At 41.5% G+C, this 26,316-nt stretch overlaps 1 protein-coding gene across 3 annotated transcripts in view; it reads left to right on the top strand.

Annotated features, from left to right (window-relative positions):
• Nucleotides 1-26,316, top strand: part of HECTD1 (HECT domain E3 ubiquitin protein ligase 1) — a 108,452-nt gene that overhangs the window by 10,627 nt on the left and 71,509 nt on the right. For all 3 annotated transcript variants that reach the window (XM_066341676.1, XM_066341675.1, XM_066341678.1), the window contains exons 3-8: nucleotides 12,466-12,700; nucleotides 18,527-18,754; nucleotides 24,442-24,723; nucleotides 24,825-25,095; nucleotides 25,840-25,916; nucleotides 26,002-26,100. In XM_066341676.1, coding sequence (XP_066197773.1) covers nucleotides 12,466-12,700; nucleotides 18,527-18,754; nucleotides 24,442-24,723; nucleotides 24,825-25,095; nucleotides 25,840-25,916; nucleotides 26,002-26,100 — 1,192 coding nt within the window. The remainder of the gene's footprint in view (nucleotides 1-12,465; nucleotides 12,701-18,526; nucleotides 18,755-24,441; nucleotides 24,724-24,824; nucleotides 25,096-25,839; nucleotides 25,917-26,001; nucleotides 26,101-26,316) is intronic.

Below are 26,316 nucleotides of genomic sequence, written 5' to 3'. Positions count from 1 at the left end.
CATATGTACCTTTATGGGGGTGGAGTAGGGGGCTCCAGCTGAGCCATTGATCACTTGCTCAAGCCAGCAACTATGGAGTCATGTCTGTGATCCCATGCTCAAGCTGGTGAGCCTGCGCATAAGCTGGTGAGCCTGTTCTCAAGTTGGTGACCTTGGGGTTTAGAACCTGGGTCATCAGTGTCCCAGGTCGATAGATGTTTTAGGTAGTGTGTTTCTTGTAAAACCAGGAGGGTGAAGAGGTTAGATGCAGATGTTTTAGGTTTGATCATAAAAAGTTGAAGGGATTTCTGTCTGACATCTAGTTTTTCCTTGAAATAGGAGATTTTATTTATTATTATTTTAATTGATTTGAGGGAGTGGGAAGGGAGGGAGAGATGGAGGAGAGAGATGAAAAGCATAAACTTATGGTTGCTTCACTTTAGTTTTCATTGATTGCTTCTTATACTGCCTTGACCAGGGGTCTCAAGCCTTGAGCTGAGCCAGTGGATCCCTTGCTCAAGCCAGTGACCTTGGGATCATGTTGATGATCCCGCATTCAAACCAGCAATGCTGAGCTACAGGTGGTGACCTTGGGGTTTTGAACCAGGGACTTCAGTGTTCTGGGTCAGCGCTCTGTCTACTGTGCCACCCCTGGTCAGGCTAAAGTAGGAGTTTTTAAAAAGAATAATACCTAAGATTGGTATGGGGAAATGATTATGCTCAGATAGTGCTACTAGCTTCAAAACAGATATTCCTGCCTGACCAGGAGGTGGCGCAGTGGATAGAGCATTGGACTGGGATGTGGAGAAACTAGGTTTGAGACCCTGAGATCACCAGCTTGAGCCCAAGATCGCTGGCTCGGGCAAAGGGTCACTCGGTCTGCTGTAGCCCCCCGGTCAAGGCACATAAGAGAAATCAATCAATGAACAACTAAGAAACCGCAACGAAGAATTGATGTTTTTCATCTCTCTCCCTTCCTGTCTGTCTGTCTGTCCCTATCTGTCCCTCTCTCTGACTCTCCCTATCTTTGCCACAAAAAAAACAACAACCAGATATTCCTGGTTCTAAGCTAATTATACCCAGAGTAATAGTCTTTTTTTTTTTTTTAATTATTTACTGATTGATTTTTAAAGAGAGAGGAAGGGAGAGAGAGAAACAACTGATTTGTTGGTCCTCTTACTTTGGATGATTCTTATATGTGCCCTGATGGGATCAAACCCATGGTTTTGCCACATCAAGACTATACTCGGGCCTGACCAGGTGGTGGCGCAGTGGATAGAGCGTCAGACTAGGATGCAGAAGGACCCAGGTTCCGGACCCCAGGATAGCCAGCTTGAGCGTGGGCTCATCTGGCTTGAGCAAAAAAGCTCACTAGCATGGACCCAAGGTCACTGGCTCGAGCGGGGGGTTACTCAGTCTGCTGAAGGCCCACGGTCATGGCACATATGAGAAAGCAATCAATGACCAACTACGGTGTCGCAACGAAAAACTGATGATTGATGCTTCTCATCTCTCTTCGTTCCTGTCTGTCTGTCCCTATCTATCTCTCTATCTGACTCTCTCTCTGTCCCTGTAAAAAAAAAATTAAAAAAAAAAAAAGACTATACTCGAACCAACTGAGCTATGAACTACTGAACCGGGGCCAGAGTTATAGTCTTAAAATATTGATTTAATTGTACCACTCACTTTTACAAAATCTTTTGACTTTTTTAGAGAGAGAGGAAGTGGAAGGGAGAGATAGAGAGAGATAGGAACTTAGAGCTGTTCCTGTATGTGCCCTGATCAGAGGTCTAACCAGAAACATCTGTGCTTCAGGACAATGCTCTACCAACTGAGCTATCTGGCCAGGGCTAAACTAAATTTCTTGAGACAGGGATTATTTTCATATATCAAATATTTGAGTATCTACTAGGTAATAATTACTGGGCTTGGTTGTAGGAAAGCAGGTAAGTACAGACCCTGTTGTCAAGGAACTCATGTTTTCATTGGGGAGACAGGTAAATAGGAAAATATAGTTGGTTGGATGATTTTTTTTTTTTAAATAGACAGATACAGGAAGGGAGAGAGATGAAAAGCATCAACTCATAGTTGTGGCAGTTTAGTTGTTCATTGATTGCTTTCTCTTATGTGCCTTGACCGGAGGGCTCCAGCTGAACCAATGTCCCCTTGCTCAAGCCAGTGACCATGGGGTCATGTCTATGATCCCATGCTCAAGCTGGTAACTCCGCACTTAAGCTGGTGAGCCTGTGCTCAGGCCAGTGATCTTTGGGTTTTAAACTGGGGTCCTCAGTGTCCCAGGTCGACGCTCTATCCATGGCGGTAGCACCTGGTCAGGCTGATGGATGCCTTTTTTTTTTTAGTTCATTTTTAGAGAGGAGAGAGAGAGAGAGAGAGAGAGAGAACGGGGGGGGGGGGGAAGGCAGGAAACATCAACTCCCATATATTGGAGGCAAGCCCAGGGTTCTGAACCTGCAACCTCAGCATTCCAGGTTGATGCTTTATCCACTGCGCCACCACAGGTCAGGCCTGATGGATGCTTTTGATAGATGGGATTCACTGAAGCCTTTGAAGTTGGTCTAAGGCAGGTTTTTTTGGAGAAGATACTTTCTGATTTAATTCTTAAATTTTTTTTAAATTTAATTTTATAAGTTGCTTTGAAATGGAATACAAGTGAAAAAGAGGAGAAAGGTGAGGAGTGTTTTTTATAGAGGGGACATGTGCAAGGGCATGAAGATCTGGCACCTTTAGAGAAGGGTGGGAATTTTGAGTAGTTCTGTTTGGTAAAGCAGGAGTGGAATATTTGTATGTGAAGGGGTGGAGAGGGGCAATGAATGAGGCAGATCACAGGCCAGATCTGTAATCCTGATGATTTTGATATTTTTCTGAAGGTATTACGGAACTGAAGAGTAATTAAGCCGATATGACAGTATCAGATTTGTGTTGTAGAAAAATAACTTGGTGATAGACTGGTGAATGGACTGGAAAGACTAATGAGAGATTCTTCTTTTTTAAAATAGAAAAAAAAAATCCCCCCCAATCGATTTGAGAAAGAGAGATGAAGCAGGGGAAATAAGAGAAACATCAATTTGTTTCACTTAGTTGTTCCATTAATATACTTAATTGTGTATTCATTGATTGCTTCTTTTTTTTAATGTGAGGGGAGATAGTGAGACAGTCTCCTGCATGTGCCCCCCCACCATCTACCTGGCCCCAGTGTGTGGGGTGGATGATCCAGTACTCAGATATTTTTAGCACCAGAGGCTGATGAGAGCTTGCTCAACCAGCTGAGCTATCCTCAGCGCCTGGGGCCATGCTCAAACTGGCTGTGGGAGATAAAGAAAGAGAGAAGGGGGAAGAAAGGGGGAAAGAAGCAGATGGTCACTTCTCCTCTGTGCCCTGACTGGGAATTGAACCCAGGACTACCATATGCGGGTCCGATGCTCTATTCACTGAGCCACCAGCCAGGTCTGATGCTTTTTTCATGTGCCCTGACTGGAGGTTGAACCCCGACATCTGGGGCTCAGGGTTGATGCTTTACCCACTGAGCCATTTGGCTAGGCTAAGAGATTCTAATTAGGAAGCTGTTGCCTTAATTCAGGTAAAAAATAATGAGGGTTGGAATTCAAGGGTAGAAACAGATACTGAACAGATTTAGGAGGTAAAACCATCAAGGTTAGGTATTGTATTTTACATTTAGAAACAGAAGTTTGGAAAGATTTTTTATTTTTATTTGAGTGACCAAGTAGATGGTAGGTTAGAGAATAAGTAGTATGGTTTTTGGCAGGGAGTCTCTTCTGTTTGGGGCAGGTTGTGTTTAATGGTTCTGAAACATCTCCAGATAACTGTTGACAGATGAGTCAACAGTTGGGTCTGCAGTTCTGGGATTTAGATGTGCGGTTTGGACTAAAGTCTAGACTTGGCATTTTGTGATACTATGTTTGAAAAGATGGAACTAGGTTCACTTTTTCTGTGTTGTAGGAAGGTGTGAGGCTGAGGGGTTCATGAGGGCAATGGATATTCAGCAGAACTTGAGTGTCCCCTGTGTGCAAAGAAACCCTGTTGGGTGCTGTAGGAAATAAATCCCTACACCTAATGAGTTATAGGTTTTTAGGAGAGTTACAATGGATAACAGAAAATAAAATATAAATTGTAAAGTAAATTAAGACAAAATAACAGGAGTCCTGTTCTGAGTAGTTAGGAAAGGTAAGTCTGAAAACTGAGGAAGTGACAGGATGAGACAGGAAGGATGACAAAGAGGCAGCTATGGAAAGAGTTGGGAGAAAGCATTTTAGGCAGAAGGATTAGCGTATACATTAAATCTTTTCGTTTTTTGCCTGACCTGTGGTGGCGCAGTGGATAAAGCGTCAACCTGGAAATGCTGAGGTTGCCGGTTCGAAACCCTGGGCTTGCCTGGTCAAGGCACATTATGGAGTTGATGCTTCCTGCTCCTCCCCCCCTTCTCTCTCTGTCTCTCTCTCTCTCCCCCCTCTCTCCTTTCTAAAATTAATAAATAAAAACAAAAATTAAAAAAAAATCTTTTCGTTTTTTGTCTGTCTCTCTTTTTTTTTTAAAGGTTATTTTTTCTTTTAACTTTCTTTATTCATTCTGGAGAGAAGAGAGAGAGGGAGAGAGAAAAGGGGAGGAGCAGGAAGCATCAACTCCCATATGTGCCTTGACCAGGCAAGCCCAGGGCATCGAACCAGCGACCTCAGTGTTCCAGGCCAGCACTTTTATCCCACTGTGCCACCACAGGCCAGGCTCTGTCTGTCTATTGATTGAAAACCAATATCTTCAGTTTTAATATAACACCACAGGGTTCATTCTGTTTTTCTCTTTTTAGATTTGCAACTCTATTCTACAGTGAGAAACCTGGCTCCTGTTATCCTAAATATATTTATTTATTTGATCATTTCCCTTATATGTATCAGTTGCCATTACTGGGGCATTGCCCTGCACAGATGCGCTCTTCACCTTGCTTCTGCTTTGATACCTTATGCCAGACTGACCCTCTCCTTTCTCTGTACTAGTGCTAGACAGGTCTCTTATGTAGATGTCTAAGTGGTGATTTCAGTACTCCAAACATGGTTTGAAGTTGGTGTAGGTGAGGGTTGTAAAAGGACGTCAAGAAAAGTGGACAAATTTAGAATATGAATCTGAACCTATAAAATCTCTCCTAATTAAAAAAAAATGTTTTTTCTAAAATATCTCCGAATTTTTGTGAGCAGTATATCTTAGAGGAAATTTGGTGGGATTTAACTGATGGATTAGATGTTAATGTGAAGAAAATGGAAAAAATTAAGGATGACCTCAAGTTTCTGTCTTTTTGGATGATTGAGACATTTAAATACAAAGTGGTGATTTGGGAGTGGAGACACTCCACGTTTTGTAAGTGGGCTCATTTTAAGCCCATAATTCTTTTTTTTTTTTTTTTTTTTTTTAGATTTTGTTTATTGATTTTACAGGGGGAGGAGGAGCGAGAAGTATTAACTCATAGATGCTTCACTTTAGCTGTTCATTGCTTGCCTGTCATAATGTGCCTTGACTCAGGGTTTTGAACTCATGACCTCCTTGCTCCAGGTTGATGCTCAGTTCACTGTGCCACCACAAGTCAGGCGCCTGTGGTAATTCTAAATGGAGATAGTGATATGAATCAGTTGGTCTGGGGTGGAGATAACAGTTTGAGAATTTTCATACTGTGTGATAATATTTATATCCATGGTGTATGAGCTAAGTTTGGAATAGATGAGATCAACCAGAGAGAAAAGAAAGGAGTGTTAGTACTGAAGCTACAGTGGAAAACCAAGGGGGTCATAAAGTTGAGAAAATTCAAAAAAAGTATGGAATACTATTGCAGTCAGTGGAAGAAATGCATCAGAATTATTGGACATTATGTTCATTTAAGGTTGGTAATTCCAAATTTCTAGTGAGATCAGATTTCTTGATTATATAAACATTGCGTTTTAGTTAATCCCTATTGATTTAGATTCAGACCCAGGAACGGTCATGGTTGTAGCCCAGGGAAAAGGTAAAGGACTTGAGGGGCTTGCTCATGGAAAGTGATCAAGTGCTTTGTGAATAAACATAAAGCTCAAACTGAATTCAAAGACTGAGCTTAGTTGTCTTTGATCCAGGGGTTTCTTTGGAAGTAGTAAGAAATTCCCTAAACATGTAAGATAGTTTTAGTCTTATATGTTTATATTATAATGGCTATATTAAAGCAGGGTAATCCACCAGAGTATGTTAGGACATACTTGTTAGTAATTTGTCTTAGTTTCAGTATGAATTTTCAAGTAATATAACTATAGTTATTTTAATATTCTGTATTTTTTAGAATTTATTAATTAATATTGGCATGTTTTTCCTTATCTCTTTGTTCAGTTTACAGTTAATTTGCATTGTTGAGATTTTGTAACTTGGTTTGGTACTAGGTTGAAAATTATTTATATATATATATATATATATGAGTGTGTGTGTGTGTGTGTGTGTGTGTATGTATATATGAACAAGCTTAAATATCTTCTCATTGTTGAAAAGTAACTGAGGAGCTAAGAAAAATCCCCCCCCTCCAATAGCCATAAATAAAACCAGATATTTTATACTGTTCATTTAAAAAGTTCACAAAGCAGGTTTCATTATGCCTGACATGAAATAAGCTTTTATGTGTGCAGACCAGCTTTATTTTTCTCTTAGAAATAAAATTAATCACAGTTAAAATCTGAGAACCTATGTTTAGAACGTTTAAAAAAAATTGATCCTTTAATTATACTCATTCAGGAAATTCATCACAGCAGGAACATATTCTTTCCCCAGATTTGTGAGTATGGACGACATTCCCATGAAATATCTAAACTAAGTTATCGTATTCCCCATGTATAACATGCACTCCTTTTCTAAAAATTTGGGGTCTGAAAACTGGGTGCATCTTATATAGTGGTTGTAGATTTTTTTTTACTTGCATTTCCCTCTTTTTCGCACTTGTTTTTGTGCTTATTGTTGAAGACAGTGATTTATCATCAGACGCAGATGAGGACAAGCTAATGGATGAGAGTTTTGACAGTGATGAGGAGTTGTAAGAATTTTATGATGAATTAAACGAGTTCAATACCTTTATTTAATACAATTTTTTTTCAAATTTTGGGCCCCAAAATTAAGGTGCATCTTATACATGGGAGCGTCTTATACATGGGTAAATAGGTACACTAAATGATTTTCTTTTTTTTTTTTTTTTAATTAAGTGAGAGGCAGGGAGGCAGAGAGACAGGCTTTTGTATGCGCCCTGACTGGGATCCACCCAGCAAGCCCTCTAGGGGGCGATGCTCAGCCCATCTGGGGCCATTGCTCTGTTGCTTGGCAACCGAGCTATTTTAGCAACTGAGGTGAGGTCATGGAGCCATCCTTAGTACCCAGGGCCAACTTTGCTCAAAGCAGTTGAACCATGGCTGCAGGAGAGGAAGAGAGAGAGTGAGAAGGGTAAGGGGGTGAAGATGAGGGGTAGAGAAGCGGATGGGTGCTTCTCCTGTGTGCCCTGACTGGAAATCGAACCTGGGACTTACACACACAGGCCGACGCTCTACCATTGAGCCAACTGGGCACAGCCTATGTTTTTCTTAAAAAAAATTCTTTTTTGTATTGCAGTTTTTGTCCTGGTTAAGAAATGTGGATGAATACTTTTATTTTTAATATAAAGTATATGGTAGATTCATTCTTATTTGATTCAAGGACTGTCAACTTCAACATTTTATTCACTATTGAAAAGCTATTTTCTAAAGAAAATAAGGCCTGACCAGGCGGTGGTGCAGTGGATAGAGCATAGAGCATTGGACTGGGATGTGGAAGGACCCAGGTTCGAGACCCCGAGGTCGCCAGCTTGAGCGCGGGCTCATCTGGCTTGAGCAAAAAGCTCACCAGCTTGGACCCAGGGTCGCTGGCTCGAGCAAGGGGTTACTCGGTCTGCTGAAGGCCCGCAGTCAAGGCACATATGAGAAAGCAATCAATGAACAACTAAGAAGTCACAACATGCAACGAAAAACTAATGATTGATGCTTCTCATCTGTCTCCATTCCTGTCTATCTGTCCCAGTCTATCCCTCTGACTCTCTCTCTCTGTCTCTGTAAAAACAAACAAACAAAAAAACGAAAAAAAAAAAAAGAAAATAAATTACTTTTTTAGACTGTGTAATATGACACTTTTACAATCTCTCTTCATCTCTTCAGATTATTACGTATGCATATATTGAAAGCAACAGAAATGCTTTAAGATTCTGATATGCTAGTCAGTCTTCTGATCTTACCTCAGAAAGGGACTATTTCTTGGTCACAAAGCATTTCCTCCCCAGAAAAATTACAAGTGACTTCTGATGGCCTGGATCTTCAGGTCAAAGAGAAGGAACTCCAAACTGAGACTACATGTTAGTTTTGGATGGATTTGGTAGCCTGAGATGACACTCTGTAATGGGTCCCTATTTCTACAATCTATGGCCAAGCTCTCTGCAAATGGAAATAATTTGCACTGGGTGTTGGGAATGTTTGCTACCTCCTGCTCTCTTTGTGATTTTGGTCCCCCCCCCCCCTTTTTTTTACACAGAGACAGAGAGTCAGAGAGAGGGATAGATAGGGACAGACAGGAATGAAGAGATGAGAAGCATCAGTCATTAGTTTTTCGTTGCGTGTTGCAACACCTTAGTTGTTCATTGATTACTTTCTCATATGTGCCTTGACCGCGGGCCTTCAGCAGACCGAGTAATCCCTTGCTCGAGTCAGTGACCTTGGGTCCAAGCTGGTGAGCTTTTGCTCAAACCAGATGAGCCCGTGCTCAAGCTGGTGACCTTGGGGTCTCGAACCTGGGTCCTCCGCATCTCAGTCCTACGCTCTATCCACTGCACCACCGCCTGGTCAGGCTGGTCCTCCCTTTATGGTAGGACCCATCGGCTAAGGCGCTAAATTGTCATGCTGAGGTACCACCGCCTCTGCAGCGTAAGTTTTTTTTTCTTCAATAGAAAATGAGAAAGTGTTGCTGGTTAATAAAACTGCTCGTGTTTAATCAGTGGCTGGTCAAACGTTAAATGCAAGAGAACTTCTAAAATCTTTGTGGTAAATTCCTGATGCTGTATCTCTTAAGTTAAAATCATCTAAGCAGATATCAAAGAGTAGAGTTACTTTAAAGTTCATATGGATATTTTTTAAAAGCTGTTAAAGATACGCACGCACACACTTAAAATTGGAGGAAAAATAATCTCACCAAACCATGGGGAGTAATATTTTGTGTTACTTTTAGCCTGTATACAAAGATGTGGAATGATGTACCTGATGTTATATAACTGAGATTTTAACTGAATTTAAATTATAGTCTTTCATAACTTTTAAAAAAATTTATTTAGAAAATTAATTTTTGTGTGTGTGTGTGTGACAGAGATAGAGAGAGACAGAGAGAGGGACAGATAGAGAGACAGACAGGAAGGGAGAGAGATGAGAAGCATCAATTCTTCATTGCAACACCATAGTTGTTCATTGATTGCTTTCTCATATGTGCCTTGACTGGGGGGCTACAGCAGAGCGAGGGACTCCTTGTTCAAGCCAGTAAGTAACCTTGGGTTCAAGCCAGCAACCCTGGGCTTCAAGCCAGCGACCTTTGGGCACAAGCCAGTGACCATGGGGTCATGTCTATGATCCCATGCTCAAGCCAGAAATCCTGCACTCAAGCTGGTGAGCCAGTGCTCAAGCCAGATGAGCCCACGTTCAAGCTGGGGACCTCAGGGTTTCAAACCTGGGTCCTCCATGTTCCAGTCTGATGCTCTATCCACTGCACCACTGGGCCTGGTCATACTAGAAAATGAAATTTAACAGGGTGACATTGATCAATAAAAGTACATAGGTTTCAGGTAAACATTTCTATAGCATTTGAACTGTTGATTATATTATATACGCATCACTCAAAGTCAAGTCATTTTCTGTCACTTTATATTTGCCCTTTTTACACCTTTCCCCCAACCCTTCCCCACACTCCCTCCCCCATATCCTCCTCCCCCTGGCAACCACTTCACTTTTATCTATGTCTACTCTACGAGTCTCAGTTTTACATCCCACCTATGTGTGAAATCATACAGTTCTTAGCTTTTTCTGATTTACTTATTTCACTCAATTCTGTATATATGTTCTCAAGGTCCATCCATGTTGTCGTAAATGGCAATATGTCATCATTTCTTATGGTCAAGTAGTATTCGATTGTATATATATATGTACCCCATCTTCTTTATCCAGTCCTCTATGGAAGGACATTTTGGTTGTTTCCATGTCTTAGCCACTGTGAATAATGCTGCCATGATCAAGGGGGTGCATGTGTCTTGACGTACCAGTGTTTTCGAGTTTTTGGGGTAAATGCCCAATAGAGGGATGCTGGATCATATGATAGTTCTATTCTTAACCCTTTGAGTAGTGAGTTTTTTGTTAACCCTTTGAGTGAGGAAGTACATGAACATTCATACTACTCAAAGGGTTAATTTTTTGAGGAACCACCATACTTTCTTCCATAATGGTTGCACTAATTTTCATTCCCACCAGCAGTGGATGAGGGTTCTTTTTTCTCCACATCCTCTCCTACAGTTGTTATTACCTGTCTTATTGATAATAGCCAATCTAATAGGTGTGAGGTGGTATCTCATTGTAGTTTTGATTTGTATTTCTTGAATAGCTAGTGAAGATGAGCATTTTTTCATATATCTGTTGGCTACTTGGATGTCCTCTTGGGAGAAATGTCTGTTCAGGTCCTCTACCCATTTTTTAATTGGATTGCTGCTTGTTTGGGTAGAGAGCTCTGTGAGTTTTATATATATTTTGGATATTAACTCCTTATTGGAGCTGTTGTTGCCAAATATCATTTCCTATTTGGTTGGCTGCCTGTTTGTTTTGTTGTTAATTTCTTTTGCTATGCAGAAGCTTTTTAGTTTGATATAGTCCCATTCATTTATTGTTGCCTTTACTTCCCTTGCCTTTGGGGTCAAATTCATAAATTGTTTTCTACAGTCAAGGTTCATGAGTTTAGTACCTATGTTTTCTTCTATGTAATTTATTGTTTCAGATTTTATATTTAGGTCTTTGATCCATTTTGAATTAATTTTTGTGCAGGGGGACAATCTGTAGTCAGGTTTCATTATTTTGCATGTGGCTTTCCAATTTTCCCAGCACTATTTATTGGTGAGGCTTTCTTTTCTCCCTTGTGTGTTTTTGGGTCCTTTGTCTTAGATTATTTGTCCATATATATGGTTTTAATTTTGGGCTCTCAATTCTGTTCCATTGGTCTGTATGTTGTTTTTCTGCCAGTACCATACTGTTTTGGTGATCGTGGCTCTGTAGTATAATTTGAAGTCAGGTAGTGTGATACCGCTGGCTTCCTTCTTTTTCCTCAGAATTGCTTTGCCTATTCGGGTTTTTTTTTATGGTTCCATACAAACCTGGTGATTTTTTATTCTATTTCTTTAAAAAAAATGACATTAGATTTTTTAAAGGAGTTTTCCTTTCTTTTTTTTTTTTTTTTTTTTTAAGATTTTATTAATTGATTTTAGAGAGGAGAGGGGAGAGAGAGAAGGGGGTAGGGGAGGAGCAGGAAGCCTCATCCTTTAGTAGTTGCTTCTCATATGTGCCTTGACTGGGCAAGCCCAGGGTTTGAAATGGTAACCTCAGTGTCCTAGGTCGGTGCTTTATCACTGTGTCACCACAGGTAAGAAGTAGTCTTTAATATTTTAAATGTTGTTTAAAACATAGGGGATATTATTGATAACTCAAAAATTCTGTTTTGATAAAATTGTCTTATATAGGTTTATATAGCATGTGTTAGACTGTTCATAGAAGGGAAGGGGAGCGAAAGTTAATTCGTTTAATTTGGTGGTAAGATACTGTTTCATGTACGTATATACTTTCATTTAATCTTCATAATATCTATATAATAAAGTAGGTATTGTTTAGATATATCTTTGATTTACAAATGAGGAAACAGGACCAGAAAAGTTACATATCTATTATGTTCTATGTTTTACCCTGGTCTGTTAAACCCCAAATCAACATTATTTCCCATAAAATACGAATTAAAGAATGTCCCTGGCCTTCAGGAGCTCTTAATGCAAATAAGGAAATAAAGTGAAAATTTTATCAGGCTTTAAGAACATGAAAGTAGCACTTAATGATTTGAGGTGGTTAGGAATAATTTCACAGAGCAGTTGATGTTCTAGCCTAGTATTGAATAGGAATATTTTTAACAGGGTTTTAAGTTAATGGTTCTACTTTAAACTGTTTATAGGGATATTTCTAGCAATGATGAAATTAGCATGTGAGCATTATTATAGAATTAAAAGCAATGTATGAAGTATTTCATACTGTACATGTGACCCAGTATTGAATATGATATATTATTTTATAGTTTTACCTATTGTTTTATTACTATTTTGATGTTAAGAATTTAGTAATTTTAAGTATAACATGATTTCTTTTACTACAGGTGTCCTCCTCGCACTTTCTTACCAGCCCTCTGCAAAATTTTTCTTGATGAAAGTGCTCCAGACAATGTGTTAGAGGTAACGGCTCGTGCCATAACATACTACCTGGATGTATCGGCAGAATGCACCCGAAGAATTGTTGGGGTAGATGGAGCTATAAAAGCACTTTGTAATCGTTTGGTTGTGGTTGAACTTAACAACAGGACCAGCAGAGACTTAGCTGAGCAATGTGTAAAGGTAAGTCTTAATTATTTATTGGCCTATTTGAAAATCACTTTTTGGGGTTTTTTTTCTTTTTGTATTTTTACAAAGTGAAAAGCAGGGAGGCAGTCAGACTCCCGCATGTGCCTGACTGTGATCCACCCAGCATGCCCACTAAGGGGCGATGCTCTGCCCATCTGGGGCGTCCCTCTATTGTGGCCAGAGCCATTCTAGCTCCTGAGGCAGAGGCTATGGAGCCAACCTCAGCGCCCGGTCCAACTTTGCTCCAGTGGAACCCTGGCTGCGGGAGGGGAAGAGAGAGAGGAAGGAGATGGGGAAGGGTGGAGAAGCAGATGGGCCCTTCTCCTGTGTGCCCTGAATGGGAATTGAACCCGGGACTTCCACACGCCAGGCTGACACTCTACTGCTGAGCCAACCAGCCAGGGCCTGAAGATCACCTTAAGTATAAAAAATGTATAATTCTTTCCATTACCAGTCTTATTTTATTGAGAGTGATTGAGAACAGTGGAAGCCACAGTCCTTGTGGCACCAGAAGAGATTCCATATGGGTTGGGAAAAGAAATACTACCTTTGAAGGAAAATTGGAGGTCACTGATAATGCTCTTTGCTGCCTCAGTGCTCCTCAGTTCTGGTAGGCACTAACACTTTAGACCAGGGGTCTCAAACTCAACTCAGCATGTGGGCCGCAGAGCAAGATCACAGCCTTTCGGCGGGCCGCACTAGGTCTACAAAAGGCAACTGTTACGCAACACTTTTCTCACTGCAGTTGAAAACAGTCTGTGGGCCGCACAAAATTGTTCGGCGGGCCACGAGTTTGAGACCCCTGCTTTAGACTCTAGAGAGAGATTGTCTCTGTTCTCAGCCAAAGTGATTTTTGTGTGAAAATAGTAAAAACCACCAACACAACAACCAACACAGACCACTAGTATACTAAACACTTCATATGTATTAACTCATTTAGTAGGCTAAAACATTTTTTGAGATAATTTTGGTTAATTACATCACATAAATTTCAGGTATACATCTTTATTTAATTTATTTAAGCTTAATGACAGTTTTGTATGTGGTAAGTGCTACTAATACCATATCATTTCTACTTGTGACGTGAAAAAAAATTCAAGCATACCGAGATTAAGTGACTAGCTCGGAGTGATCCAAGTAGCTGCAGAGCCAAGATTTGAAGATTACGAATTTGAAGATTAGGAAATCTGGTTCTGAGGCGTGTCAATTTAGCTATTTTGCTATGTTCTTTTATTTATTTTCTTTTAGAGAAAGAGAGGGAGAGAGAGAGAGAGAGGAAGGGAGAGAAATAACAATTATCAACTCATAGTTGTGGCACTTTAGCTGTTCATTGATTGCTTCTCATATGTGCCTTGAGGGGGGGAGGGGTACAGCAGATCAAGGGACACCTTGCTCAAAACAGCGACCTTGGGTTTAAGCCAGTGACCTTGGGCTTCAAGCCAGTGACTATAGGGTCATGTCTATGAATCTATGCTCCAGCTGGTAAACCCGTGCTCAAGCCAGATGAGCCTGCACTCTAGCCGGGACCTCTGGGTTTCTAACCTGTGTCCTCTGCGTCCCAGGTTGACGCTCTATCCACTGCACCACCACCTGGTCAGGCTGTTTTGCTATATTCTTTCAGAATTAGTTGTTTTTCTTTATTCTTGGTGGGGTTCATTATAAACTGTATGTGACTCTAAAAGTATCCTTACTGGGTCACTAGTTTATTGGAACTACTTGTGAACACATTTAGATTTTACATGATTCTCTTATGATTCCTGTTTTTTATATGATTCTTGCTGTTTTGGGTCACTAATTTGTAAACTTTCTGTCTCGGGATTCCTTTACAAGTCTTACTGAGGGCCCCTGCCGAGCCTTTGTTATATAGGTTTATCTTTTTATTTACCATATTAGATATTAAAACTGATAATATTTATTTATCTGAAAATAAACTCATAATATATGCATTAAATTTTTAATAAAAATTACCATGTCCAAAACTAATGGAAAAGTAGTGAGAACAGTAGTATTGTAAAGTATTTTTGCAAGTCTCTTTAAAAATGTCTGACTTAATCAAAGACAGCCAAATCCTCATACCTGCTTCGGCATTTACTTGATTACTGTATCACACTTCACATAGCTTCTGGAAAATTCTATACTCCTTAGAGAATGAGAATGAAAAAGACAGTTATATTATTAATTATATTATATAAAATATATTATTATTTTATATAATTATATAAAATCAATTATATTATTATTATGAAAAAATTTTGACTTAAACGATCCCTAAAAATGTCTTCCTCACACTTTGAGAGCCGCTGTTTGTAGTTGTTATTATCTGGACTTTCTGCCTCTATATCTGTAGATTTATTTCTGTCTCTAGACTCAGAGGAAGAAATATTAATTTTCTTGTTCAGAGCTTTTGTTCCCCTCTTGTACTCTTGATCACATTACTTCATTTTTCTTCCAGTGCTGGGATTTTATTCTCCTGCTTATTCATTGACCTGTATTTTCTTTTGTAGTTTATTCCCTTCTGTTTGTCAGTGCTGGTACTGCGTTAGTTAAACCTTCATCCTCTGTTGAATGTTAATGCTTAAATTTTTACATTTGCGTCTAAAGTCTCCTCATACTCCCATTTCCCACAGTTATTAACAAAATTTGATCATATTATTTCCCTGCTTAAAACATTTTTCTTGCCCTGGCTGGTTGGCTCAGTGGTAGAACGTTGGCCTGGCATGTGGAAGTCCTGAGTTTGATTCCCAGCCAGGGCACACAGAAGAAATGCCCATCTACTTCTCTACCCTTCCCTCTCTCCTTTCTCTTTATCTCTCTCTTCCCCTCCTACAGCCAGGGCTCCATTGGAGCAAAGTTGGCCTGGGCACTGAGGATGGCTCCATGGCAGGGGTCCCCAAACTTTTTACACAGGGGGCCAGTTCACTGTCCCTCAGACCGTTGGAGGGCTGCCACATACAGTGCTCCTCTCACTGACCACCACTGAAAGAGGTGCCCCTTCTGGAAGTGCAGGAGGGGCCGGATAAATGGCCTCAGGGGGCCGCATGCGGCCCGTGGGCCGTAGTTTGGGGATGCCTGCTCCATGGCCTCCACCTCAGGCGCAGGAATGGCCCCAGTTGTAACAGAGCAACACCCCAGATGGGCAGAGCATTGCTGGGTGGATCCTGGTTGGATGCATGTGGGGTCTGTTTCTCTGCTTTCCCGCATCTCACTTCAGAAAAATAGAAAATTTAAAAAGAAACAAAAAAGGCCTGACCTGTGGTGGCTCAGTGGATAAAGTGTCGACCTGGAATGCTGAGGTTGCCCGTTCAAAACCCTGGGCTTACCCGGTCAAGGCACATATGGGAGTTGATACTTCTTGCTCTTCCCCCTTGTGTCTCCCTTCTCTCTCTCTCTCTCTCTCTCTCTCTCTCTCTCTCTCTCCCTCTCCCTCTCCCTCTCCCTCTCCCTCCCTCCCTCCCTCTCTGCCCCCCTCTCCTCTCTTAAATGAATAAATAAAATCTTAAAAAAAAAATAAAAATAAAAGAAACAAAAACATTTTTCTTGCTTTCAGGATAAAGTCTAAATTTTTGGTATGATATATGGACCCTTTTAACTCTAGTTCTATCAGAATACCTTAAACATTAACATAATTTAGAAATAAAAGTTGATTTTTAATGTTTTGATGTTCAGAGTAAGAGTGAGGATGATCATTACTGAAAAAAACTTTTTTTGTGTGAGAGAGAGATAAGAAGAAAGAGAGATGAGAAGCATCAACTTGTAGTTGGGTCACTTTAGTTGTTCAGTGATTTCTTCTCATATGTGTTTGACTGGGGGGGGTAGTGTTCAAGCCTAGCCAGTCAGGCCTTTTTTTTTTTTTTTGTATTTTTCTGAAGCTGGAAACAGGGAGAGACAGTCAGACAGACTCCCGCATGCGCCCGACCGGGATCCACCCGGCACGCCACCCAGGGGGCGACGCTCTGCCCACCAGGGGGCGATGCTCTGCCCCTCCGGGGCGTCGCTCTGTTGCGACCAGAGCCACTCTAGCGCCTGGGGCAGAGGCCAAGGAGCCATCCCCAGCGCCCGGGCCATCCTTGCTCCAATGGAGCTTTGGCTGCGGGAGGGGAAGAGAGAGACAGAGAGGAAGGAGGGGGTGGGGGTGGAGAAGCAAATGGGCGCTTCTCCTATGTGCCCTGGCCGGGAATCGAACCCGGGTCCCCTGCACGCCAGGCCAACGCTCTACCGCTGAGCCAACCGGCCAGGGCCTTTTTTTTTTTTTTTTTTTTTTAATGATTTTATCTATTGATTTTAGAGAGCGGAGAGAAAGAAAGAGAAGGGGGGGTGGAGTGGGAAACATCAACTCATAGTAGTTGCTTGTTTTATATCCCTTGACCAGGTAAGCTGGGTTTTGAACCAGTGATCTCAGCATTCCAGGTCAATGCTTTATGACCAGATCGGGCGCATTCAGGGTGGTATGGTCGTAGACTCCAGGTCAATGCTTTATCCACTGCATCACCACAGGTCAGGCAGAAAACTTTTTTTTAATGTTTAGAATCTTTACAAACTTTAGCTAAATTACTTGTAGTTTTTTTGGTTTTTTTTTTTACTATTTTAATTGATTTGACAGGAAGGGGAAAGAGTGAGATGAGAGAGAGAGAGATAGAAAGGGGGAGAGAGGGTGAAAAGCATCAACTTAGAGTTGCTTTCACTTTGGTTGTGCATTGATTGCTTCTCATATTTGCCTTGGTCAGATCTGTGCCAGTGTCCCCTTGCTCAAGCCAGCGACCTTGGGTTTTTATGCTAGTGACCTTTGGGCTAAAGCTGGCAAGCTTTGGGATTGTGTGGATGATCCCTCACTCAAGCCAGCGACTCTGCGCTGATGAGCCTACGCTCAGAGCGAGTAACCTTGCGGTTTCAAACTAGCAACCTCAGTGTCTTGGGTCAATGCTTTATCTGTTGTACCACCACTGGTCAGGCAAATTGCTGTTTTTTTTTAGCATGCCATGTATGTTTCAGCATCTAACCCTACACTTTCCAATATGGTAGTCATATGAGTATTGAACACTTCAGCCAGACCAGGCAGTGGCGCAGTGGATAGAGCATCGGACTGGGATGCGGAGGACCCAGGTTCAAGACCCCGAGGTCGCCAGCTTGAGCGCAGGCTCATCTGGCTTGAGCAAAAAGCTCACCAGCTTGGACCCAAGATCGCTGGCTCTAGCAAGGGGTTATGCGGTCTGCTGAAGGCCCACGGTCAAGGCACATATGAGAAAGCAATCAATGAACAACTAAGGTGTTGCAACGAAAAACTGATGATTGATGCTTTTCATCTCTCTCCGTTCCTGTCTGTCTGTCCCTATCTATTCCTCTCTCTGACTCTCTCTCTCTGTCAAAACAAAACAAAACACTTTAAATGTGGCTACATCAAATTAAGATGTGTTGTAAGTATAAAATGTACATCTAGTTTTGAAGATTTAATACATAGAATGTAAAATGTATTATAGTTTTTATATTGATTATATGTTGAAATTATGCATGGATATATTGGGCTAAATAAAAATACAATTAATTTCTTTTGATTTTCTTGACTTTTTAAAATGTGGCTACTGATGTGGAGGGTGCTATGTTTTCTGTGATTCTAGAAAATTAAAATTGAACTTATTATAGTTTTTATTTAAACTTTATTCATTTTGGGGGGGAGCAGGAAGCATCTACTCCCACATATGCCTTGACCAGGCAAGCCCAAGGTTTTGAAACGGAGACCTCAGCGTTCTAGGTTGACACTATGCACCACGCCACCACAGGTCAGGCGTACTGTATTCTTTTGTTAATTTGGTTTTACTATTACAGGTGCTAGAACTGATATGCACTCGTGAGTCAGGAGCAGTCTTCGAGGCTGGTGGTTTGAATTGTGTGCTTACCTTCATTCGTGACAGTGGACACCTGGTTCATAAAGATACCTTGCACTCTGCCATGGCTGTGGTATCAAGACTCTGTGGCAAAATGGAACCTCAAGATTCTTCTTTAGAAATTTGTGTGGAATCTCTGTCTAGTTTATTAAAGCATGAAGACCATCAGGTTAGTAAATTACTGTTGTGTATACTGCTCACAAAAATTAGGGGATATTTCAAAAATGAGTATGAAGTGATAAATATCCCCTAATTTTTGTGAGCAGTATATTTTCATTTCAAAAACTGATTTTATAGTGTCCTCTGTTTGTAACTGGTACACTGTAGAGGTTCTGTCATCTTCTCTCTCACTTTATGTCTATATGTGGTAATCATTTTTTGTTTGGCAGTGAAACAAAATAAAATAAAAGTGATATGCTACTTACCATAGAACTCACTTTCCATACTCTAAATTACTATTTCTGTGTTTTTGGGTTTTTTTTAAGATTTTTATTGATTTACAGGGAGAAGAGGGGGGAGAGCGAGTATGAAGTCATAGTTACTTCACTTTAGTTATTCATTGATTGCTTGTTGTATGTGCCTTGACACTGGGTAAGCCCAGGATTTTTTTATTTTTTATTTATTTATTTATTTATTTTTTATTTATTCATTTTAGAGAGGAGAGGGAGAGACAGAGACAGAGAGAGAGAGAGGAGAGACAGAGAGAGAGAAGGGGGAGGAGCAGGAAGCATCAACCCCCATATGTGCCTTGACCAGGCAAGCCCAGGGTTTCAAACCGGCGACCTCAGCATTTCCAGGTCGACGCTTTATCCACTGCGCCACCATTTTTTTTTTTTACAGAGACAGAGTCAGAGAGAGGGATAGACAGGGACAGAGAGATGAGAAGCATCAATCATTAGTTTTTCGTTGCGACACCTTAGTTGTTCATTGATTGCTTTCTCATACGTGCCTTGACTGCGGGCCTTCAGCAGACCGAGTAATCCCTTGCTCGAGCCAGCGACCTTGGGCTCAAGCTGGTGAGCTTTGCTCAAACCAGATGAGCCCTCCCTCAAGCTGGCAACCTTGGGGTCTCGAACTTGGGTCTTCCACATCCCAGTCTGACGCTCTATCCACTGTGCCACTGCCCAGTCAGGCAAGCCCAGGATTTTGAATCTGCAACTTCAGTGGTCCAGGTCAATGCTTTATCCCAGGGGTCGGGAACCTTTTTGGCTCAGAGAGCCATAAACGCCACATATTTTAAAATATAATTCTGTGAGAGCCATACACCAACTCGTGTATGTTATGCATTATCCAATAAAAATTTGGTGTTGTCCCGGAGGACAGCTGTGATTGGCTCCAGCCATCCGCATCCATGAACATGCGCAGTAGGAAATGAATGGATTGTAATACATGAGAATGTTTTATATTTTTAACGTTATTATATTTTTATTAAAGATTTATCTGCAAGCCAGATGCAGCCATCAAAAGAGCCACAGCTGGCTCACGAGCCGTAGGTTCCCGACCCCTGCTTTATCCACTATGCATCACAAATCAGGAATGTTTCTGTTTTTTATATTACTGTTGACAGTTTTTTTTTATTCATCATTGGAAGTGGGCTTTATAAATCTGAATGAGTCATGCTTGACCAGGCAGTGGCACAGTGGATAGAGTGTCAGCCTGGGACGCAGAGGACACAGGTTCGAAACCCTGAGGTCGCCAGCTTGAGCTCAGGCTCGTCTGGCTTGAGTGTGGGCTCATTAACTTGAACGCAGGGTCACTGGATTAGGATGGGATCATGGACATGACCCCATGGTCAATGGCCTGAGCCCACAGGTCGTTGGGTTGATCCAGGGGTCACGGGCTTGGCTAGAGCCTCCTGGTCGAGGCACGTGTGAGAAAGCAATCAGTGAACAACTAAGGTGCTGCAGTGAAGAATTGATGCTTCTCATCTCTCTCCTTTCCTGCCTGTCTGTCCCTGTCTGCCCCCCACGTCTTTCTTTGTCTCTGTCTCTCTCACTAAAATAAATAAATAAATAAATCTAAATAAGTCTTTCTTTTGAAACTTTTTTTTTTTATGTGGCAGAGACAGAGTCAGAGAGGGACAGACAGACAGGAAGGGAGAGAGATGAGAAACATCAATTTTTCATTGTGGTTCCTTAGTTGTTCATTGATTGATTTCTCATACGTGCCTTGACTGGGGGCTACAGTAGACCAAGTGACCCCTTGCTCGAGCCAGCGACCTTGGGTCCAAGCTGGTGAGTCTTGCTCAAACCAGATGAGCCCGTGCTCAAGCTGGCGACCTTGGGGTCTCGAACCTGGGTCCTCTACATTCCAGTCCAATGCTTTATCCACTGTGCCACCGCCTGGTCAGGCTTGATTCTTTATATAAGAACATAGATAAACTCAACCGAGGCTAATACACAATGATTATTGCAGCTATTAAAGGATCTGCTTTAGGAAGATTTTTTGGGCGGGGGATCGAGAGTGGGAGAGAGAGAGATTGAAAGGAAGGGAGAGAGAGTAGTATTAACTTGTAGTTGTAGCACTTTAGTTGTTCATTGAATGGTTTCTCATATGTGCCGTGACTAGGGAGCTCCAGCCAAGCCATTGACCCCTTGCTCAAGCCAGTCATCATGGGGTACTGTCTTTGATGCCACGTTCAACCTGGATGAGCTCATGCTAAAGCTGGCAACTTTGGGGTTTTGAATCTGGGTCCTCAGCTTCCTAGGTTGATGCTTCAACCACTAAGAACCACCTGGTCAGGCAAAAAATAAACAAGATTTATTTGGAAATGTGTTCTTGCTTTATGAAATGCTATACATCAAGATAACAGTGCTTGACATAAAACAAATGCTAATTCTCATTCTTTTTCCTTTGAAATTTTTTTTTTTTTTACAGAGACAGAGAGAGGGATAGACAAGGACAGACAGACAGGAATGGAGAGATGAGAAGCATCAATCATTAGTTTTTCGTTGCGCATTGCGACACCTTAGTTCATTGTTTGCTTTCTCATATGTGCCTTGACTGCGGGCCTTCGGCAGACCAAGTAACCCCTTGCTCGAGCCAGTGACCTTGGATCAAAGCTGGTGAGCTTTTGCTCAAACCAGATGAGCCCGCGCTCAAACTGGTGACCTTGGGGTCTCGAACCTGGGTCCTCGGCATCCCAGTCTGATGCTCTATCCACTGAGCCACCGCCTGCTCAGGCTGAAAGTTTTTAATGTATTGAAAAATTGAGCTCACAGAGGAAGTAGGGCTAGTATGAAGTGTTGAAGAAAAGTAGGGATAAGTGAAAGGTTGCTCACAGCGAATTGCCTGAACAAGACTGGAGGTGGGAATGACAGGGTGGGTGGGTTATTGTCTGGCACCACTGCTCATTGAGAGTCTGGACAAGATCTATGGGAAAGACCTACTTTGTTAGCACCCATAAGGGTATCAGAATGGCATCCACCCTTATCAGCGATCCTATGAATTCAAGAGCAGCAACAATAATGAAAATGAAGTAATTTTCTTCTTTTCCACCTAATTTTGAAAAAAAAATTTACTTATTCATTTTAGAGAGGGTAGAGAGAGAGAAGGAGAGAGAGAGAGAGTGAGGGAGGGCAAGGGGGGAGGTGCAGGAAGCATTAACTCCCATATGTTCCTTGATCAGGCAAGCCCAGAGTTTCGAACCGGCAATATCAGCATTCTAGGTCAATGCTTTTATCCACTGCACCACCTCAGGTCAGGCGGAAAATGAAGTAATTTTCAATATTAAGCAGAAAGTACACTATGTTAGTATTTTTTAAAAATAAAAGTGATATGGACCCTGGCCGGTTGGCTCAGTGGTAGAGCGTCGGCCTGGCGTGCAGAAGTCCCGGGTTCGATTCCCGGCCAGGGCACACAGGAGAAGCGCCCATCTGCTTCTCCACCCCTCCCCCTCTCCTTCCTTTCTGTCTCCCTCTTCCCCTCCCGCAGCCAAGGCTCCATTGGAGCAAAGATGGCCCGGGCGCTGGGGATGGCTTCTTGGCCTCTGCCCCAGGCGCTAGAGTGGCTCTGGTCGCAACAGAGCAACGCCCCAGAGGGGCAGAGCATCGCCCCCTGGTGGGCAGAGCGTAGCCCCTGGTGGGCGTGCCGGGTGGATCCTGGTCGGGCGCATGCGGGAGTCTGTCTGACTGTCTCTCCCCGTTTCCAGCTTCAGAAAAATACAAAAAAAAAATAATAATAAATAAAAAAAATAAAAGTGATATGCATTTATTTTTAAAATTGAATTGTTTTAGAAATATTAAATCTGTGTGTGTGTGTGTGTCAGACAGAGAGAGGGACTGATAAGGATAGACAGAAAGGGAGAGAGATGAGAAGCATCAGTTCTTCGTTGTGGCACCTTAGTTGTTCATTGACTTCTTTCTCATATGTGCTTTGACTGGGGGCTCCAGCAGAGCGAGGGACCCCTTGCTCAAGCCAGCGAGCGACCTTGGGCTCACGCCAGTGACCAGAGGGCCTTGTCTATGATCCCATGCTCAAGCCAGTAACCCTGTGCTCAAGCTGGTGAGCCCTTGCTCAAGCCGACGACTTCCGGGTTTTGAACCCGAGTCATCCGCATCCCAGTCCGATGCTCTGTCCCCTGTGCCACCGCTTGGTCTGGCTGGAAATATAAAATTTTTATTTTATTTTATTTTTTTGTATTTTTCTGAAGCTAGAAACGGGGAGAGACAGACAGACTCCTGCATGTGCCCGACCGGGATCCACCTGCACGCCCACCAGGGGGCGACGCTCTGCCCCTCCGGGCGTCGCTCTGTTGCGACCAGAGCCACTCTAGGGCCTGGGGCAGAGGCCAAGAAGCCATCCCCAGTGCCCGGGCCATCTTTGCTCCAATGGAGCCTTGGCTGCGAGAGGGGAAGAGAGAGACAGAGAGGAAGGAGAGGGGGAGGGGTGGAGAAGCAGATGGGCGCTTCTCCTGTGTGCCCTGGCCGGGAATTGAACCCAGGACTTCTGCACACCAGGCCGACGCTCTACTGCTGAGCCAACCGGCCAGGGCGAAATATAAAAATTTTAAAACTACACTTGTACTCATAATTTGTTAACTCAGCACAAATTTGTTGACTTAACAATTGTTCTCACTGAGATAGAAAAACGCAGTATTTAAATCTTATATGTATAAACTTTTGTTGAATTAGCATATTTGAGAAAATAAAACTTGACTTTTGATGCTTTTTAGATATTCACATATAGCCTTGACTGGGTGCTCAGTAAGCTAAAGCATCATCCTGATACACCAGTGTTGTGAGTTTGATCCCTGGTTAGGGCACATACGGGAATCAGGCAATGAGTGCATAATTGGAACAGTAAATGGATGTTTCTCTCTTTTTCTCTCTTTCTCAATAAATAAAAAAATCAAATGTTGACTTTTACTTTATATTCATAGATTATCTTGGCCAAGTTATATATAATAATAGTTAATATGGATCTTCTATTGTCCATCCAGGTTCTTTACATAAGTCATATCATTAAGCTTAGTGAATTATAGGTACCATAATTCCCATTTTACAGATGTGCTAACTCAGGCCTTGATTGGTTAAGTAACATCCTCAGGTCATACATTTAGAATGTGGAGCCAGGATTAAAGTTTAGACAGATTGTAAACTTTAATCTCTTTGCTACATCTACCTTTCTTACAGTGTCAGTATTGAAATAAGCAGAAGTAAGCTTTTTTATTAAAAGAAATTTTTGTTGTTTTGGTATGTTTACTGCATTTTATTTATTGATTTTCGAGAGACAAAGCAGAAGGGAGGTAGAGAGCGAGAGAGAAAGAGAAACATTTTTTGACTGAGCAAACTGGCCAGGGCTAGCCCTTTTTATGTAGGTGGATTTTATCCATATCCATATTTTTTATGTCATTAGGTTTCAGATGGAGCTCTGCGATGTTTTGCATCACTAGCTGACCGGTTTACCCGCCGTGGTGTTGACCCAGCTCCATTAGCCAAGCATGGATTAACTGAGGAGCTGTTATCTCGAATGGCTGCTGCTGGCGGTACCATATCGGGGCCATCATCAGCTTGCAAACCAGGTCGCAGTACTACAGGTGCACCCTCCACAGCTGCAGATTCCAAATTGAGTAACCAGGTGTCAACAATTGTAAGTCTACTCTCAACACTTTGCAGAGGCTCTCCAGTAGTAACACATGTAAGAATGCTTTTGAATCTTTGACTTTTAATATTTTAGAAAAAGTGTATTTGTATAATGTTATTTTATTAAATTCTACCCCCCCTCCATTCTCTTTCTAGGATCTCCTGAGGTCAGAGCTTCCTGATTCAATTGAAAGTGCATTGCAGGGTGATGAAAGATGTGTGCTTGATACCATGCGTTTGGTTGACCTTCTCTTGGTGCTATTATTTGAAGGACGAAAGGCTTTGCCAAAGTCTAGTGCTGGATCTACAGGCAGAATCCCAGGACTCCGGAGATTGGATAGTTCTGGGGAGCGCTCACATCGGCAGCTTATAGACTGTATTCGAAGTAAAGATACTGATGCCCTTATAGATGCAATTGACACAGGAGGTTGGAAAATATTTTTTTTAATGTAAAAAGAAAACTACGATAAGGAATTATATAGCCATTATCTAGTTTCTGGATTTTGGACAGTATTTTTAGCAATTGTGCCAGATAACAAAATGGCCAGCCCCTTCCATAAACTCCCTTCTCCCCATGTATATCGTTATCAGCTGGGGCATGGTAAGATTTGAGTAACTGCTGGCTGAATGAGTAAATGAAGCTTACCTATTTTATCGCTAGAACAAGACCATGCCAGTTCTAAGGTGAATTGCAGATTGAATTTAGGGCTGTTGTATTCTAAGTTAAAGGAATTGACACAAAGTAGTTGTTGTAATATATGGTACATTTTCTTAGATTGCTTCATGAGGTGAAGAAAAAAATATAAATTGGTAGAAGATGCTTCTGGATCATCAGACTTGTCTTTGTGATGGGGATGTCTTTTCCATAGTTGTGGCATAAAGCAGTTAGTACTCTGTTGAGTTGTGTTATACATTTAGTTTTTGTCTTTCTTGTTTTATTTTTAAGCGTTAAATTCTTGTGAATCTTCAGTGGGTTTAAAAATTTTAGAATACTTTTTCATAGCAGAATTTTGTTTGCTTATTATTCACTATTTTATAGTGGACCTAAATGTTAAAATTGGCTCTGTATTTAGAGTTATCAATGCTGGTCTTTAAATGGCTCCCATTTAGAAACGTTCAATATTATTTTGTTGACTTTTGAAAAAAATTTTCTTTTTCTTCAAACTTTTAGCCTTTGAAGTAAATTTTATGGATGATGTGGGTCAGACTCTATTAAACTGGGCCTCTGCTTTTGGAACGCAGGAAATGGTAAGCTAATAAATAAAAGCTTGTGCTTTAAATTAAAGGTAGATATATTAAAAAGGCAATTTTATGATTTTTCATCATTTTACAGGTAGAATTTCTTTGTGAAAGAGGTGCTGATGTTAATAGAGGTCAAAGATCATCATCATTGCATTATGCTGCATGTTTTGGAAGACCTCAAGTAGCAAAGGTAAAGTACAGCCTTTTAAATTATTAATTTAATAATTGACATTTACATGGTTCCGACTTGGAATGATATAAAAACTTTTATTCTGCTAAGTCATGCTTTCATGCTATCTTCATTTACTCTATTTCCCCTTGCCCACTATAGGTAAGCATGATTTTTTAATTTTAATTTTACTTTTGTTTTTGAGAGAGAGAGAGAGAGAGAGAGAGACAAGAAGGG

Source organism: Saccopteryx leptura, chromosome 6, assembly GCF_036850995.1.
Source record: "Saccopteryx leptura isolate mSacLep1 chromosome 6, mSacLep1_pri_phased_curated, whole genome shotgun sequence".
Lineage (NCBI taxonomy): Eukaryota > Metazoa > Chordata > Mammalia > Chiroptera > Emballonuridae > Saccopteryx > Saccopteryx leptura.
Note: the sequence above shows the minus strand (reverse complement) of the source record. Positions and strands in the feature narration are given on the sequence as shown.